This window comes from Nothoprocta perdicaria, unplaced genomic scaffold (genome assembly GCF_003342845.1).
Source record: "Nothoprocta perdicaria isolate Ctin4 unplaced genomic scaffold, notPer1 scaffold_132, whole genome shotgun sequence".
In the NCBI taxonomy this organism is placed as follows: domain Eukaryota; kingdom Metazoa; phylum Chordata; class Aves; order Tinamiformes; family Tinamidae; genus Nothoprocta; species Nothoprocta perdicaria.
In genome coordinates, this window is record NW_020454450.1 from 1,845,695 (window position 1) to 1,863,501 (window position 17,807).

General features: G+C 42.7%; 1 protein-coding gene across 2 annotated transcripts in view; it reads right to left on the reverse strand.

Annotated features, from left to right (window-relative positions):
- Nucleotides 1-3,359: 3,359 nt before the first annotated feature.
- TRAF3IP1 (TRAF3 interacting protein 1) overlaps nt 3,360-17,807 on the reverse strand; it is a 35,186-nt gene continuing 20,738 nt past the window's right edge. For both annotated transcript variants that reach the window (XM_026033753.1, XM_026033752.1), the window contains 2 exons: nt 7,988-8,211; nt 3,360-5,110 (listed from right to left, as the gene is read on the reverse strand). In XM_026033753.1, the coding sequence (XP_025889538.1) occupies nt 4,945-5,110; nt 7,988-8,211 (390 nt within the window). In that variant the 3' untranslated portion in view covers nt 3,360-4,944. The remainder of the gene's footprint in view (nt 5,111-7,987; nt 8,212-17,807) is intronic.

Here is a 17,807-nt window from a genome sequence, read left to right on the forward strand (position 1 = left end):
CACCAGGTCAAAGGGATAAAGAAACACACAGGGCAGACTTGATGCAGGGACGTGTGCTCCGTGGTTGTGTTGGAGGTGGCACGTCCGGGATCGCTCACACCTGATCTTCAGAACTTTAGCTTTCCTTGCAAAATAATGATGCTGGTATTCCCTGCTCCCAGGCTGCTGGGGATAATGAAACGTGCAGCGTGGTAGCGGCAACTTCCCGTGTCAGCAGGCAGCCTGGAGCCACGGTCCAGAAAGAGACAAACCGCACAGCACTCACCTCCAAGGCCGAAACACGAGCACTCAGGGCCAGCTCCAGCAAGAACTGCTAATGTGCAAAATGCACCAAGAAAAGAAGTGTTAAATCTGTTTAGCCTTAGGCACCAGTGAAGTAAACAGCTTTCTCTGAGATTTCCACCCAAAGCCACTACTATGGACAACACAAATTATTACTTGTAGGTAGCAATTCATCCCATTTTTGACCTCAATGTGACAATGAGATGAACAAAGCACATCCAAAGTGATGAATATAGAATAAGCCTGCACGGCAACGGCCAGTGTTTCTGGAYATGGGACACCTGGTCCATGTGCCACTGGAGCTGAGGGGTGAGAAGAGCAGGGTTCCTTCTGCACCACAACTGGACCTTCTGACACCTAAACTCCAGCCAAGTCCCTGGAGCTTCACATGAACCATTCAGAGAYGGACAGAAGCCTCTTCCATTCCCACCCTAGGGAAGGGTCTGAACATCTGGAGAACTCACCAACGTCCTCAGATGAGGCTCCTCTAGCACCTACATCAACTAAGAGGAGACAACCCACCTGAGGCAATGTGCAGCCCTCCCATGTGAGCTCATCCCAGCACCTGCCCTCTCCCCCAGGCTCATGCTTGGACTTGAACCCCTTTCACCTGGGAGGTCCCATCCCTGCTGCCCAGCCTGCACCACTCACTGCCCAGCCACTGGGTTTCAGGATGCTGACAAGTGTTGCACCTTTTCATTTGAAAAATAATCCCCAGACCTAAACCAGAGGGGCTGGCAGCCACCTCACAACCTGCGCAAGAATGTCAGGCACGTCGTGAAACACAAGTTCTGCCTCCCAGAACTGTCAGATTCCATTAGCTCCACAAGGACCTGACAATGTAAGGGCTTTTAAACCCCAAACCACCATGCTAGAAAGTTTCCCTTGCTAACGAACCACCCACAAGGTAAAAATGCAAGTCCTGTGCACAGGCAAGGTGCTGCACGCAAGAGAAACTCAGGCAGACCCCCCCACACACACAGACACACTCYGCCCGGGCTGTTTTCACAGAGGCTCTGTCCCTCTGTGATGTGCAGATGCTTCTCTGCTTTTCTAAGTGCTGCCTCTTCAAACTGCTTTTAAAGAGGCAGCACTTTATGCTCTTTATGCTTTTAAAGCAGCCCTGGCTCCGAGGCACTATTTTCATTCCTTCAGTCTGCAATGCAAAAGCTAAAAAAAAGACCAAKGCACAAAGAGTAAGCTAGGACTGCAGGAGATATTATATGTCATTCATTAAACCCTAGCATCGATTGATTCTTGTTTTAAAGTGATATATGATGCAGAAAGTAAATAGTCATGTAGGGAGCGCAGCCAACAAGTTATTATTGCTCATTATCACTGAGCAGCAGCCCAGGGCTGGGATCCTTCCTAAGAGCAGCCACACAAGCTGAGACCAAAAAGGTGTCTCTGTCCCAGTGTCCTCCCTCTCCTTTTCCTGCCTGCTGAATGGAGCATTTACAGCCCCACTTGGGATACATCCGGCCTCACAGAGAGGCAGAGCAGGACTTCCACCCATTTCATCAAGAGAAAACGGGTGCCTGAAGATCCAGACTATGTCCTTGAGGTCTCCCAGAAAGCCTGGCAAACGGGAAACTGAAGCAGTGCCCCCGACACCCAGTTTAATGATGAGCACCAGACTTTCTGCCCCTTTTCACTGGACAGTCCCTTCTAATGCAACTCGCAAAGCACAGACCTCAGAGCTGGTAGGCAACAACATCAAGAGTTTCAGCACTCCAGGATGAAGTGGCTCTAGACACCCAAGTCATGCTAAATGGTGACAATTCCAGTGTCTCCGACTCACCTGCTTCTTCCAAAGCTGACAGTACAGATTACATGGAAATCACACTGTTTATACCCCCACAGTTGATGAAATAACCTGGCCCTGCAGAAAGAAGAAGAGTCCAAACGCTCAGGAGTTACATATCGTCCACCTGTTCCTTCTCCATCAGTTCTGTGGCTCTGGGGCTTCTGATGGACRTCCTGAAGCCCTTTCCCTTCACACGCGCGGCAAGACCAGGAGCACAGTGGACAGGCTCCAACCTTGGGTGAGCAGGAAGGGTGATAACACAGGGCCCAGCTGCAGTTTCACACTGGCAAGCGTCAAGTCTTTCTGAACACGCAGAACACGATGATTTTTGCTTCACACTTGAAGTTCAAATATTGAAATTAAAAAAAAAATTAAAGCAACAATTCAAAAGCAAAGAGTATAATGTCATGGACAGTTAAGAACACAGCCTCGAGTACTTACCTTATTCCTTCCTATGTCCCCTACTTTCTCTTCACCATCCAGGCACCAAAATCCCATGCACCAAAGCATCKTGCCCTTACAGTGCCTGAAGCGAGGACACAACTCCTCCTAGAAGCAATAAACTGCTGATTGCTTTGGGCCTAGAAATGAGTCATTTTAAGCACCAAGTTTCTGTCACAGTCCCAAGTCCTGGTGTGAATTACCTTCAGGGCTGACCCCAGCTCGCTCCGCAGCRACCAAAATAAAAAGTAATCCTCCCCCACTTCCTCGTTCATTTAAACACACATAGAGCCCTTTGAACGGCCATAGCATACTAAACAGTAAAGCTACTTTGTGATTATCCATTTGGTTGATTTTTTTTTTTGACACGTGCTAGTCTCTCTTGCAATGGCTCCACAGTGTCAGCTGAATTCTCACAACATTTCCCAGCATAAAGGTTGCCAGCAAAGTCACAAAAAGCTTTCAAGACAAAGCCTTGCAAAGCTAATCCTCCACCCAAGTCTCCCACCGATGCTTTCAAAAGATGTCGCTGCTGTTCTGTATCCACTTTAAAATGTGAATTTTACAATGCAAACACATCAATTCCTAGAAAAATAGGCAATCATTTTTAATGATTTTATATAAAAGAAAAATAAATGTTATGATACAATCTGATGCTCTGTACAGTTACACTCACATTACAGTGTACTTGCTATACATTTCTACAAAACCAGTCCTACTCATATTTACATACCAAGCAAGAGACTAAGCAAATGTGAAGAACTGCAGGGGACTTAAGTCATGAAATACATTGCAAGAGAATTAATCTGATACTCAACTGCCAAGCATCAAATAGGATATTAGTTACAGAACAACTTGACACTTTATCTAAGATTTCTCTGCCTACTCTTGCATTAAAACRACAAGAGATTTTGGTAGTTTTCACATTGGTTTTCAGGGAAAGTATTCAAATGAATGATTTTGCTTATATTACATGCGAAAAGCAAAACAAAGTGGTATTTGTAAGAGTTATGATAAATGAGTATTTGGTTCAAAAAATTCAACTGTGTTGAAATATCACACCAAAACTCATCAGTGARGAATACATGAATCCAGAAAAGAGTGAACCAATAACTTAAAGCTAACAAGTGCATACCCATACATTTTTTGTAGACAATTTAACTGCATCTGTTTTCATTGGGCTCAGATAAGTGAACCAACTGCTTTGAACTACCCCAAAGTCTTCAGCAAGTCCTTAGAAGTCTCTACAAGTAGCAATATGACAGGACGAAAAGGTGAGATTTACTCAAAGCACTCTCGTTATGCCTACTGAGTCATATTTGAGAGCCCCCATTAAAGCGATTTARAAAGGTCTGATGGACAAAAAAAGTTCCCAATTAATATGGAAAATAGGAGGATTCGACCAGTTCCTACACAATCCAAACAACATGGGAATAGAAGATGTATTTGCACGTTGCAAAAATCTTCAGAGAACAGCCTTGCAAAGGAGTGAAGCCTCCTATTCAGTGCAGCACCATACAGCTGTGTCTATTCTAATATGCTTTTTAGAGTTAGGAATAAGTGCACTGGACTTTAACGTGCCATACACTCAAGAGGTCAGTAGGAAAGCAGTATAGGCAACTGTAGTTAAATAAAAAAAAATCATTAAAATTATTCACATACAAAAAGTTATAGGAACATGCTTTGGGGAGGAAATGGGTGCTTAAATTAATCCTTTCCAAATGAACATATGCAATAAAAGTAGAATTAACACCTGCACAGATAAAATGCTTCGGCTCCCTTACATGGCGATGCTCACACTGCATTTTTAGCAGCTCCTTAATAAGATTCCTCATAGCTCTGAAAACATGACATCATTTTTGTAATGATGCAAAGAAGTGCCTGCTACCCACAGCTTTACTTCTTGATCTTCAGGAATTTTTTTACAGATTTCTTTACAAGACCTTTAAATAATGGACAGGATGATGCAAATTTCTAACCCGAGGGGATCTGAAACAATTTTTAAAGGGGCAAAAAAACAACTAAAACTCCTTTTTCTTGRGAGTATGTTCAAAAGTGACCTCAGTGGGTATGAGGAAAGGAAAGGGTTATGTAAGAGGGCTGGCTCAGAAACTGCCCTGAAGAGGCCAGGGATGAAAAGGGGGCTGCAAAACCCTAGTAAGCAAGCAACAACAGTTCACATCTAAAGAAACAACTTATTTTAATAGTTCTGTAACTTTTGCACTCAAATAAATATAATTTTATCCTGGGCAATACAAACCTCTAAAAAAGAATGTAATAATGGGATTTCATATTCTCTTTAGGCTTCTGGTCCTTAATTTTATATTTGAACAAGGCATATGTTAATTTTTCCTCTGCTATTTTGCTTTTATTTCGTAGAAATGCCAGTCCGTTCCGATGCTTTTTTCTCTTCTTTACCTTTTTGAAGACAGGTTTATGCTRAGAATCATCTTCTGGATTTTGTCTTCGTTCTTTAAAATATTAGATTTTACAGCACAGATCTTGTCTTGTTGGTCTTTAATCAACTGTTCCAGTTCAGCCAGTTCAGCTTTTAAGGGCTCGACAGCACTGTCTGTGATACTGAAAGAGACACAAAAAGCACAATGTTCCTGGGAACTTTAAGCTGCTTTAGGTTACTTATTCCTTGAAGAAAGTATATTCAATACTTGGAAGCTTGCAAAGAATTTAAGCTGTGCCCACCCTTCCTGAAAAAAGTGGAGAATAAGCACAAAGGCAAAGCTAACAACATGGACAGAGAAGAATAWTGTTCAGCAGTGATCACCCACAATTCTACAGCAAACATGAAATTCTTGGCTAACCTTGCTTTCCCAGGAAGATCTCTTTGCTTTGCAGTTATTTCATCCTGCAGTGTGTATCTGTCAGGCACTTCTTTTATTTTACCCATCCAAGAGCCGCAACTGCCTGGCACGTGGATTAGCTGGCGTTCGACTGTGTGGGACATGGCACAAGGGACACCCACCTTCTCCTGGCACCCCTGGGTCCTGCCATCTCTCCCCACAGCCTTCCCCACAAGAGTTTTAAGGGGAGGAGTACATTGCTTAGATGAAGAAATATAAAGTAGAGAGAGTAGTGGTAGRTGTGAGGAAAAGTGAGCTTCAGAAAGTTCAACCACGGAACAGCAGAACGGATCCAGGCTCCCACTTAGGCATTTCCCCAAACCGGGGGGTTAACACTCCTTTTCCTGAGATGGCAGCARTCTCCACCGACTCTTTCTTGGGACAGAAGAAAAACAGCAAAGCTGTTGCCAGTCAGAAGATAAATGAGTCCTGGAGCCACTTCTGCTTATTTATGTTGACCCTAAGGCTAACTAATGCCTGACCACCCACTCCCAGCCACCTATCTTGACAACYTCCACTCAATTTTACTTCTCTGGGAAAGCAAACTGCAATCTACTGCAAAATGGCAAAGAAATGGGAAGTGGAGAAAAAGAAACGCACTCAAAAGGAACTGGGAGAAGATGATAGGCTGCCATGTGCCTTATAAACCTGGGAAAGGAAAGTGCCCAAGACCAGCTATTTCCTACATGACACTAAGGCCAGCAGCTACTACAGGCAGAAGTCTGARAAAGGGCAGATGTCCATGTGAACTGACCCCTCATTAGCTGCTAACGAGAGCAGGCAATCCCACACCAGTAAAAAATGTAATAAAAGGGAATCCTAAGCTATTAAACCACAATAGCACCGGAGTATTTTAAACAAACAGGGCTTTGGCTTTCAGAAACGYGGCCCCTGCCCTCGTGCTTTGCGGATTTGCAGTCACACCTAACAGCCAGGGAAGCGATGGGCTGAACCACCCACACTGTCATTCCGAATTACCCCATTGCTTTGAGAACTCATTAGCCAAGGTCTGCATCTCAAAACCGTTTAGCTTTCTACCRTATTAGAATAAATCACCAAAAAGCTACCACTGGAAATTGCACTAGCGTTTCCCAATGGGATCCTTCAATCRTCTTTCACAGGAGCAAAGAAAATAAGGATGTGCGTCCAAATTCCACTGCATATGGGAAGCATTGTATTCTTCACATCTGAGCTGTGCAATTCTTCCCTGAAGGATCTGACACACTGTAGCACTACAAAGATCTGATCAGGATTCTGTGAAGTGCTGGGATATGTTGCCGCAGTCTTAGCTTATTAAAGGGAACTGAAGGGCCTCAACAAAGAGATGTTGGTCTCTGCAGTATCTCATGAAACAGCTGCCCAAAGCTTGGTTTGACACAAATCCCCAAACAAAATCAGCTGGGCAGTTCCTTCCTCTCCCTCCCTCTCCCCTCCTGCATGAACAGCAAGGATATCTGCCTTGACTAGAGTACAATTTGTTTGGGAAATCAGGAGACACACGAAGCCAGACGGGCAGGTACAGTCACGGAGCAGGGCGATCAACTGAAGGGGAAATGRCTCGTGTGGCAAGTCCAAAGGAGACCCACCAAGCAAGCACACGACTGGGGGAAGTCCTGAGCCTGCCTCGTTTTATTCTGCTACGTGGTTGGGACTTTCTGCGCAAAGGCAAATGAGTCAATGCCTCAGTTTCTCAAAGCATTAACTTAATGTCAAGTAACTTTTCCGTTCTCTTTAGAGGGGCTTTGTGTTCTAAGGTCAGCTGAAATTTAAGAGTTTCACAACGTTTTGGGGTAGAAGTTGCTATGTAGTAAAGGTGCTACAAGGAATTAGCATCACTATAATTTATATGGGAATCAAAACCCTAATTCCCACTCTGGTCTGTAGATGAAGCCAGCAACAACAAATTTCTAACATTTAGCACATTACTGGCTACCAAGACAGGACTTAGCTAAGGATCCCAYCCAGTGGCATACTTTCATCTGTACAAACCAAGCATGTCACTTCAGAGAGGAGCAAAACTATCCAGATCGATTGTGAACACAAGATAATAATTTAGCTCTTATTTAAGATCTAAGGAAATAAAATTGGAGACAATTTCCACTTCCAAGGAGAATAATAAGGGACACTGGTGAGGCATGCCGTACGTGTGATCTTCACTCTCCTGGCTTTCTGGTGGTGTTTTTTCATTATTAACTGACAGGAACGCTTGCTATTAATACCATTACAGAATACAGAGAATTGTTCTGGCACATAGGAATCCACTACTAGTCCCCTTTCCAAACTCAGGTTTTCTTCTGACGTGCTCCTCCTCACTACTCCTTATACATTTCTGAGAGAAACCAAACAAAACACCAAGTCCTTTTGTCTCATACAAACATGCTCAATCTCCTCTCACTCTTGTGACAAACATTATGTGAAAGTGACCTGAAAATTCCTTTACAGTGAATTTTAAAAAGACTCTCAAAAAATTCCAGAAAGCAAATAAGCCAGATGGCAAATTCACCTYAAATGTCTGTAAAAGTCTTCCTTCTCCAAACAGGAACTGATCTCAGGAGGAAAAATAAAACCAATAAATAAAGCTTTCCCTGCACACACTCACCTTTGCTCTTTCTGCAGAGCTTCTGCAAGCTGCCTGTTCTCGTGCCGCCACATCTGCAGTTCGTTCTTCATGGCATCCATGTCCTCCTGGATGTAATCCATGATCTTGCCAAGAGGAAGGGAACTCCGGCACAGAGTCTGAATAGAGACCTGCAACCTCTCGATTTCTTTGGCTACCAAGTCTCTCTCTTTCTTCCTAGCTGCTTCTGACACAAAGGGCTTCTCCTAATGGGAAGGATGAAGAAAGAAATCATGAAAATTAGGTTAAGTATCTGTTAGTGACTGCTTAGCACATAACTGTTTAATAGCAGCAGCAGTATTACACTGCTTTTCAGATCTGCAGTGCATAAAAGTACAGCTAATAACTGATCCCTTAAGTGACCTCCCTCTGCAGTTTTCAGCATGATCATTCCGAAAGCAATAGGTGGCTTGAAGAACATCTCTTGTCCATTCATAATTTACTTTTCTGTATACCTTTCTGTATTTCAAAGGGCAAGTTTTTGTGGCCTAATGTGACACCACTAAAAAGAAGCACACACATGCACTACTCAGCAATACTTTTCTTATCAAGCTGCTACTCCAAGGAAAACCCGAGAGCTTCTCGGGTGCCACAAGACACTTCAAAAAAACAAAGCAGGTAGAAAATAAGTCTCCAATCAAACACCTTATGTCAGTCTCCAATATCAGGTGTAATCATTGATCAAATTATTCAAAACAGTGGACAGCACCGAGAAAGAACTGCCCAAGGTTAGGTCACATAAAAGTGAAGTACAAAGTACAAGCCACTGCACTAAGGAAAGCAGAGTATGTAGGAATAGACTCATCTTCTCCACCCACCACTCACCAGAGTATCGTGAATGTGGATTCACTGTTCCTGCTGGGTGGCTGAGCCACAGAGATGAGCCAGACCTGCTCGAAGCAGGAGGACTAGCTGGAGAATCAGAGCCAAGATATGTGGCCAGAGAAGCACCCAGCTGAGCTGGATGTTCTCCCTCTTGGGCTGACCAAGTGCAGCTGCACACTTGCCTCTGCATAACAACCTGAAGAAAGGCCGTGCTGAGCTCTTGAGGAAGAGGGTTATGATTTCTGGAAGATGCTAATTTTGACAACACAGAGGCATCACAGCTCTTCGTGTTTGGCTCCCAAGCTGGGCACCACAAGCATTCATTGCACCTGCTYGCAAGCGTTCTCCTCCTACTGTGGAGCAACATCAGAGACCCAAGGGCACTTTCAACATATCACTAAAGTTGCCTGAATCATTGTGCTCTTCATCTCTCCACTCTCTGTACGTGGAATTCCATCTCCTAATGTTGCTTCTAATAAYAGCACTTCAAGTTGCATAACAAAAATAGCAAGTGGTTATTCCAGTCCTCGCAGTTCTGTTGACAGTGGCTGAAAAGCATGCGGGCTGCAGATGTGGCCTCAATAAACTGCACTATGCAAAAATAACTTGGTCCTGTGCGCGCTTCCCTCGTGTGCAGCCAGCAGAGCCTCTGCAGTCGGTCACTGGAAGACTACCAGCTCACTTGATGTCAAGTGCAGTGAAGTATCTGCTCAAGTTGCTAAAGTGCTAAGAGCAAAATGAYGCCGTATCACTAACGTTCAGTAATAATCCAATTCCAGCCAGCTCTTTAACAAAAACAACCTTTCTTTCTTTCCTTCCTTCCACGATCTGTACATGTCTGATCCTCAAACTGTGTTTCCTTTGAGATGCACCAGCCTCTCAGCAAAGTATAAAGTCCTTTCAGTTATTTAATGTATGCTAGCGAAGTGGAAAGGTCCTTCTTTGCCACCTCGGCCGTGAGATCAAGCAACCAAACACAGTTCCTAACGGCTACAAAAACACAGAGGTGGCAGCGAGCTGCTCRCACACTGGGACCCCAAAAATATCGACCACACTGTCCCCTCCTGCCCTCCTACTCAATTGGCCCGTCTTCCTGTGTGAGCTGTGGGCTGTTTGTTCAGCTGGCTTTGGAGGCAGCAGGGACTACTGCCAAACACATTTCAGCAGCCCTCAGCTTCCCGATAAACTCTGATATAGATTTTTTTTAGAAAAATACTTCTAAAGGTTGGAAGGCTGAGATTTACTTACTCCCGACGCTTTGCATTTTACCACACACACACACGCGCGCGCGGCMCATGAAAAGCGTGGGACTCCTCTGACTTTCCTGTGATTTTATAAGCTTAAATGTTTAATTAGGAACAGGGCTGAAGTGATGAACGCTGCCGAACTTGTGACCTTGCTTCCTAAGTCAACTCATGAGTGTTGGCTAAACTGTTAAAGCTAACACTCATCTTAATTCCTTCTCGTGCAAGCCGTACCTCTCTCCCAGAAGCAGGTGTTTCACTACCCTGCACTTCATAAAGCAGGGTGTTTAGGCGCTTGCTGGAGCCATCCACATTACAAGGTGAAGGCAAAAGCRCTGCATTTTGCCCCATGGCTTCCTCTGTGAGACGGGAAGAGCCCCTCTTCGCAACACAAGCCATGGAAACCTGCACTCCTGGATCACATATTTGGCCAACCGGTGGGCATCATAACCAGACACATTACCTACAACTTCACCCGTGTCCTTTCCTCTTGGTCTTGCAAGCCCCACGGCACAGATCACAGCCAAAACCAAGCTCTGCACACCAGCACTGCCCGCGCTCACAGACATCCCCTCGGGTTCACGAGAGGTTCCCCACTGTGATTTTTTTTTTAACCTGCCTTGCTCTAACTGGTAAAACCACAGTACCAAAACTGCACCGTTCCAACAATTTAAGTCTTTTTCTAAGTGTCTCTAGTCTGATTAGGTTTTCCTAGTAGAGTTCCTGCTATGTTGTGCTCCACCAATGCCTTATGAAAGTCTTACTCCATGATATATGTACTCCGTGCCACATATACCTGAGAGGTTATAAAAAAAGTTATTTTCAGTTCAGCAGCAGAGCAGAGTTATACCATATTTGGCTTCCCAGAAAAAGAAAATCCCATTGCCTTGTTTTTCCTCTCCTCTKAAATGCACCAGCTCCTTGCCATTTTCCTCACCCCACCCCTTACGAGAAGCCACAGGCAAGAGGTAAGGAATTTGTTGCAAATACAATCATCCCTGCAGCAAGAAAATCCAGCCTGTCAGTTGTTGTAGGGTGTAGCTCTGTGTATGGAAACATGAAGAACACTTCACACTTATTTTACAAATGCTGACTTCACAGGTTTATGCTCTTGCAGTGCTGAAATGACCTCCCCGATTCCTAGGTGGTCCAAGCAGTCACAGTTCTCAACCTCAGGAAATGTATTGTGAAAAGAGGAGAAACAAAATTCCATATTCCAATAAACAAGGGCAAAAGGATATTTTAAAACTACAGATGCAATTRACAACTTGAAATACACTATACTACATGGAAGCTTAAGGAGAAACAAAATACAATGAAATACTATATATTAGAAAGGTGCATCTAAAGTGCATTAGTAAATATACAAGAATAATTTTAGTGTTCCTGTAACTCCAGTATACTCYTTGTGCAGTTCAATTCTTCAAAGCTGATGTTAGAAAGGCAAGATATTTTCACACCCAAAGTCATTTCAAGCACTGAAATATAAAACCACTAACTTCTATTAAATATTAGTTGAGCTTAAAACAGGTACGTCAAAAGGCTTCTCAAAGTCTTTTAAACACATGCTGCCCAACTCATGCAATAGTGAACAAGAGTTTTTTTTAAAGACAGCTTTATTTAAAAGAAGAGCACTTAGTTTCTAAGCTTCTAAGAAAAATCTCCCAACAAGAGCAGACGTGATGGTTTAGCTGGAACACTGTTGCTCCTCCTCACCTGAGAGGTAAAAAAAATAACCCCAAACCTTTCCTTCATTTCCCTAGCATTTCTACTCCAAGATGCCACGTTGCATTTCCYACAGGCTACAGGAAGCTAAGCTCAGACCACAGAATAATCCTCAAGAAAGTCAAGCCTGGGCAGTTATTGCTGATTATAAGTAAATAAGAAAAAAAAATCACATTGCTATTCTCAATTTCGTAGTTGCAGTGATGGGTTAAATTTTACATTGCACACTTTTTTTTAAGATCACCAAGCATTACGGCAGATGGTTTGTTACAACAAGCAACGTGGGTGGTAAGAGTCCTCAATGCCACCTTTGCTCATTTTGCACAAATATGTAACAGGATATATTCAGTTTGAAGAAAAATGCCAGAATCAGAATTGTTCCAGGCTATTTAATTAGGTCACACACCTCCATGAACTCTCCTTTCACAAAGGCCCAAGAATTAATAAATTATCCCCATATAAAAGACTGTATCACTTCTGTAGGCCCAACACGCTTCCTTTCCTTCATGTTTTTTTGTAAGGCACCAAGATAAATGTTTATTTTGGATTCCTGGGGAAAAGTCTGCCTTTCCCATTACCTCAGCCCGAACAGAACACAACACAGGCCTGGATGCAAGAACTTGAGAAATTAAGCAGCAGAAACTTGCTTTTTAATCATTAAAGGAGAAATTATCATCAAGGCCTCCCAAACCACCAGGATTTACTTGTGTTTAATTTCCCCTTGCTAAAGAAATTAGTATAAACATTACAGTGTGTACAGCTCTATAAAAAACATCATTCACTAGACATTAATTTCCAACATCCATGCTGTTGAAYACACGTGAAATGCCTGACATCTACAAAGTTAAAGAGGTGATATGATTTTTTTTTAAACCATTTGAAAGTTTTATTTCTATAACCAATATTTGACTACTTTTATATAGTGTCTCCTTTATTCCCATCAATGGCACTTTTAAAAAAATTAAATTTTTAAAATATGAACCAAATTAGAAGAAACATACATCAAGAAGTTAATAGCTTCTACAGTCCCTTTTAACTATTGTATTATGTCTCATTATGAAAACAGACCCAAGTAATCACGGTTTTATTGAGCTATACCATTTCCCCCCTACCCTTGCTATAAGCAAGGACAGGACAGAAACCTCGTTTTGGACAAGTAATTTTGATCCATTCAATGTAAAACCAACAACATAGGGTATTTTTTTATTGTAGAAAATATTTCTTGATCATAAATGTGTTTTCTTTCCCTGTTGCTTTTTACAGAGCCTGTAYTTTAAGCAGATTGTAACTCGCCACTAGGGATTATCAAAAGAAACTCTTTCTCAGAAGCACAAGGAAAACCAAATGTTAAATCATTTCAAATGAGCAGGACGCTTTTGCTCCCTATGCCAGGTACTGAGTTCAGAAATAGGCCAAGGAATGAGAGGTACAATGTTCTTTACCATTGGCTTTACCAAAGTCTATTTGACCTACTAAAGTTAACAGACATCAAAAAAAGAAAAATTAAAAAAAAATGCTGGGTGGGAAGGTTAAAATGTTCAGTTTGAAATTCATACTTACATAGAAAATGGAATTTACAGGGTTGGGTGAACATCTGCCCAACTCCTCTGAGCCAGCCTGCTTAAGTTCACGTTCACTCTATTTTGCAAAGCAGTCGGTGTGTAAACCCTCGGCCGTTTGGTGCAACTCCCAGCACGTTTAGCCAAATGCTACGAGTCTGGCCCTGCGCGCAGCAGGAGACAACGCGAGCGGTACCTCCCGGGCGGGTAACACGGCGGGCAGCGTCACCTCAGACCTGCTGGGAGCCAGTCCTGCACGACCCTGCCCAACACGGCAGCTCTGCGCTTCTGCRCTCTCCTCGCATTCACACCGCTGAAACTTTGGGCTCGTGCCCTTCCTTCCTGGGAACAACTGCCTCTCTGCCATTCTAACGCGTCTTCCTGGTGCTCACAAGCTGCTATTGAGGCATGTGCCCTGGAAGAACGCCCTRGGCAAAGTCATGGAGAAGCTTCTCCAAGTACTTAAGGATCACCTACACTGCGTCTCCTAAAACCTTACTGCTGCACAGCTGATACTCCACATCAGTATGGAAATAACAGCTGTCTTACTGCACTCCTCTATATTCCTTCTGTTTAACTTATCCATCTGCTGACTCATATTGCACATATACGWTATCCACGCGGGAGAACGTTTTGTGGTTTTGTGCACACAGGCTACAGCAGTGGGACCATAACTCCAGGAACATCACAAGAGCGTCAAAACCTCACTTGCCCAGCTTGTAACGCAACTACGTGCTGACGATGGGGTGTTTGTGAGAGCTGCTGGCAGCGACGAGGGCACAAGGACATTCCAGTATAATCCACCCAACTGAAGTTCCACGACGCCTGAGCGGAAGGTTAGTGGGCTGCCACGTAGGTATGGGCCAGATTAGAGGAACTCTGTGTTGCAGTTTGTCACGAAGCTTTATTCAAAGCGCTGCGTTGCCCTCACATCGTCATAAACAACASTGTCACACAAGAAAGAAGGCATTTCTGCAGGTAATTTCTACTAAATCTCAGTGTGAGCATTTATTCTGCCATATACATCGTGTGCTCTCAAATAGTGAGTCTCATCAAAATACCTGCCTGGCAGGACATACAAATGCACAGGGGTAGCATTACATATTCCTAACTGCACTGATCAGCAGGGGACACCCAGCCTTGTTCAGCTGATGGATTCATGTAAAATCTGTGACCTGGAGAACTTCAAACAAACAGAATCAGCGACAAGTATATTTGTTCTGGACTCAGAAATACCAACTTTATTTATAATATTTGTAATTAAAATTAATATTATCCAGGTGCTAAGCTATTTAACATTACTTGCTCCTAGCACAGACCTCAAAGCTGCCTCTTTTTTAAAGTCTGTGAACTGTATCGGGTAGCGCAAAGATGGGAATTCTGTGATCCCACTTGCTTAAACTATTTAATAACCTGCCTACATTTTCTGCATATCAATAAATGAAGTGGAATACAAAATGTAACATCTGTTTCCTCCTCTGTTTAACATAAGGAGGTCAGATTCTAAACAAATACATTGAGGAAGTCTTTTTTAGGAATTTGTTAAGCTGAATTCAGCTAATCAAGACAGCAAAAATCTTGTGTATTTCCAGAATGACCTCTCTGTTTGACCTGAAAATTGTGTATATTATTTTAAGCTCTGCACATGCAAAATCTACATGATGAAGCCCCAATCTTCTTGTCTTTCCTTTTATCTTTTTCTTCATAAAACTTTTAAAAAGCAGAAGTGYGTTTGTGAAACTCAGCACAAAGAGGGCTTCAGATGTATATTTGTAATGCAAACAAATGCTTCTCAGCAATCAAAAGTCAGGAGGTGTGAAACATCCTCAAGATTTCAGCAATGTTATGTTTTGAATAAATACTAATTTATCGGCTTAGCTGATTTCTAGTTTACTCATTCACAGTAAGTCAAGTAAATACATTCATCAGCTTATTACTGAACATTCAATAAAGACAGAAGATCCAGCACTCACACTACAAAGATATCTTTTTCTCTCTTCATTTTCCCAAGTCACATCTTAACTGACTGCAGAATTAGGCTTTAATGATCAATGAATAGGTTTTCTATTTCATTTTTAGAGCTATGGAAGAGTTTAACAAAAAACAAGGCAGATATGCATTCTTATCCATAGGCACCAGGATAATTTGCATTTCATCAGATATAATTCCTCAAATTATCTTATTTCAAAATACAGAAGTACAACTGCAGATTATTCTGCAAAAAATATATTTTGGAATGCAGTCGCATACTGAGGTAAAAATTACTTCTTCTGGAKAGTCTGATGGAAAACTAATTAAATAAATCAACAAAAACTGTTGGAGAAATAGTCAACACTGAGTCTGATATCCTTTCCAACAGACTGCAAAATTGGACCTGGCCTCAAATCTGTGGCTATTTGAACGTGACACCCTGTCCAGGTCACCATCCTCTCAGTTCCACCAACACAACAGGACATGGTGCCATTTGTCTGCTCAGGGCAGGAATGAGCCACTYTAAACTTGCCTTTTTAATCACTTTTGCTGCCTTTCTACACAGAGCTTCTGCAGAGCAGTAACATAACTACTCTTCCCACCACGCCTGGTCTGCAATCTCCCAAGAATGAATCTGGCTCTTCCCTTACCCGTCATCTTTGTAACATCCCTTGGAGATGAGACACACTCATGACCCCAGGGCCACATGCGCATGCCAGACACCCACCTGCTAGCCCAGCATCTCTCTGATCCCTGAAATATTCCCAGAGACGCAACCACACTGGAAATGTATTTTCTGCTTTTACCACCTCCTGCACCACAGCGTCTTTATCCTCCAAAATAAATTCCCAGAATTAAATAACCTTTCCAGCTTGTGTTTTCTGACCTACAWCTGTCAAGCTCCAAAAGCTCTTCAAATCATCTTTTCCAAAGTTTTTTCCTCTGTTCTGAAGAAAACTATGATTCTCCTCTCTGGATCACAGTGATTTCTTCAACCTAATTTGAAAAGCAGTTGCAGAGCAGAGAACTAGCATGGCAGCAGCCAGCTGCTTGCATTTGAGGTCAGATGATATTCCAGCAGTTTAGAGTTGCATGCAAGTTCTCATGTGATGAATTAGGAAGTCAGCATGTTTGGGTTTTTTTTTTCCAGAATTAGCTGCCTATTATCAGTGCTGCTAAAAGAGAACAGTGCTTCAAAAGATGCAACAAAAGCAAGCACTGAATGGATGTTTTAGAGACTGAAAACGTGCAGTGGGACTAAAGAGGGAGTGTAAAAGGACACAATTGTCCAYGGGCATTTGAATTACCTGAGAGATGAAAAGGGAAGAATTTTAATTAGTTTACATTTACTCAGAAAAATAAATAACTAAAGTTTACAACAAGCACCAAGTGAAGTTTGTCAAGCACAAAATCCCTGAGGTTTTGTAAAACGTAGCCAYTGTCTCCTTCTATGTCCAATGCTTAAGTTGCCAGTGATAATAGGGAAGAGCGTAGCCTAAAGCACAATTAGCTACTAGCAGAAGAAATTATTAAACGAACAATCACGTCCCAAAATTTAGCCTGAGGATTGATGATTAAACAGCACCACCTAGTTATAAAAACAAGAACAGCACTTGCTCAAGTGCCAGCTCAACACACACCCGATTAACTGGCCCTGCAGCTACTGCATAAACACAGTAGTAGTATCACCTTCTAGCCCTTSCCTTCTCCAAACGCTTATATGAAGACAGCACTTACTAAAGCAGTCAAGTTTTCACATCAGACTTGCTCATTAGAGAGCCAATAACAAGAGAAACAGATCATTCGAGCTGCACATCTGCAGTTCAGCTCTCTGGATGAAGCGGTATCTATTCACCACCATCAGCAGGAAAACAAAAAGCATTTCCCAATTTTAACAGGCGCTCGTTTTCTTCGGCATCAGCTCTTGCCATTATGCACAAGGAATTCTTTTTGAGTCGAGCGGGTCTGATCTCAGCCGGTGCCAAACTTCAGCTAGGAAGATACTCCCTCAAGGGCCTGCTCTGCCTGCCTGCCTTTCTCAGCTCGCAGGGAAGGAATGAGAAGGCTGGTCTCCGTGACACCATAACCCTTCACCACTAGACAGGAAAGCATTTGGGAGTGTCTCCGTTTGAGGCAAGAGTCTGTTGATTTTACCCTCCCAAAATTCCAATCCTAGAAGTTAACAGCGTGCCACTTTTGCCGCAGATTGCTACAAGCCGTTATAAGGACAGGGAAGCTTCAATTTTTTAATTTATTTTTTTTAATTGTCTACRGTCTACTATGATTTTTTAGTCCCTCAGGGACTTTTTTTCCCCTCTAATTTTTGCTCCTAACCTTGCAGTATCATTATTCATTGCCAAATAATTGCACTGGGTAATGCAAAAAGAGTCAATCGAGTGGTCAAGGTTTCAAAATCAACTACTGATTTCAGACAGTTATAAGAAAAAGCTTCATGCTCAGCACTTTGGCTCAACTCTT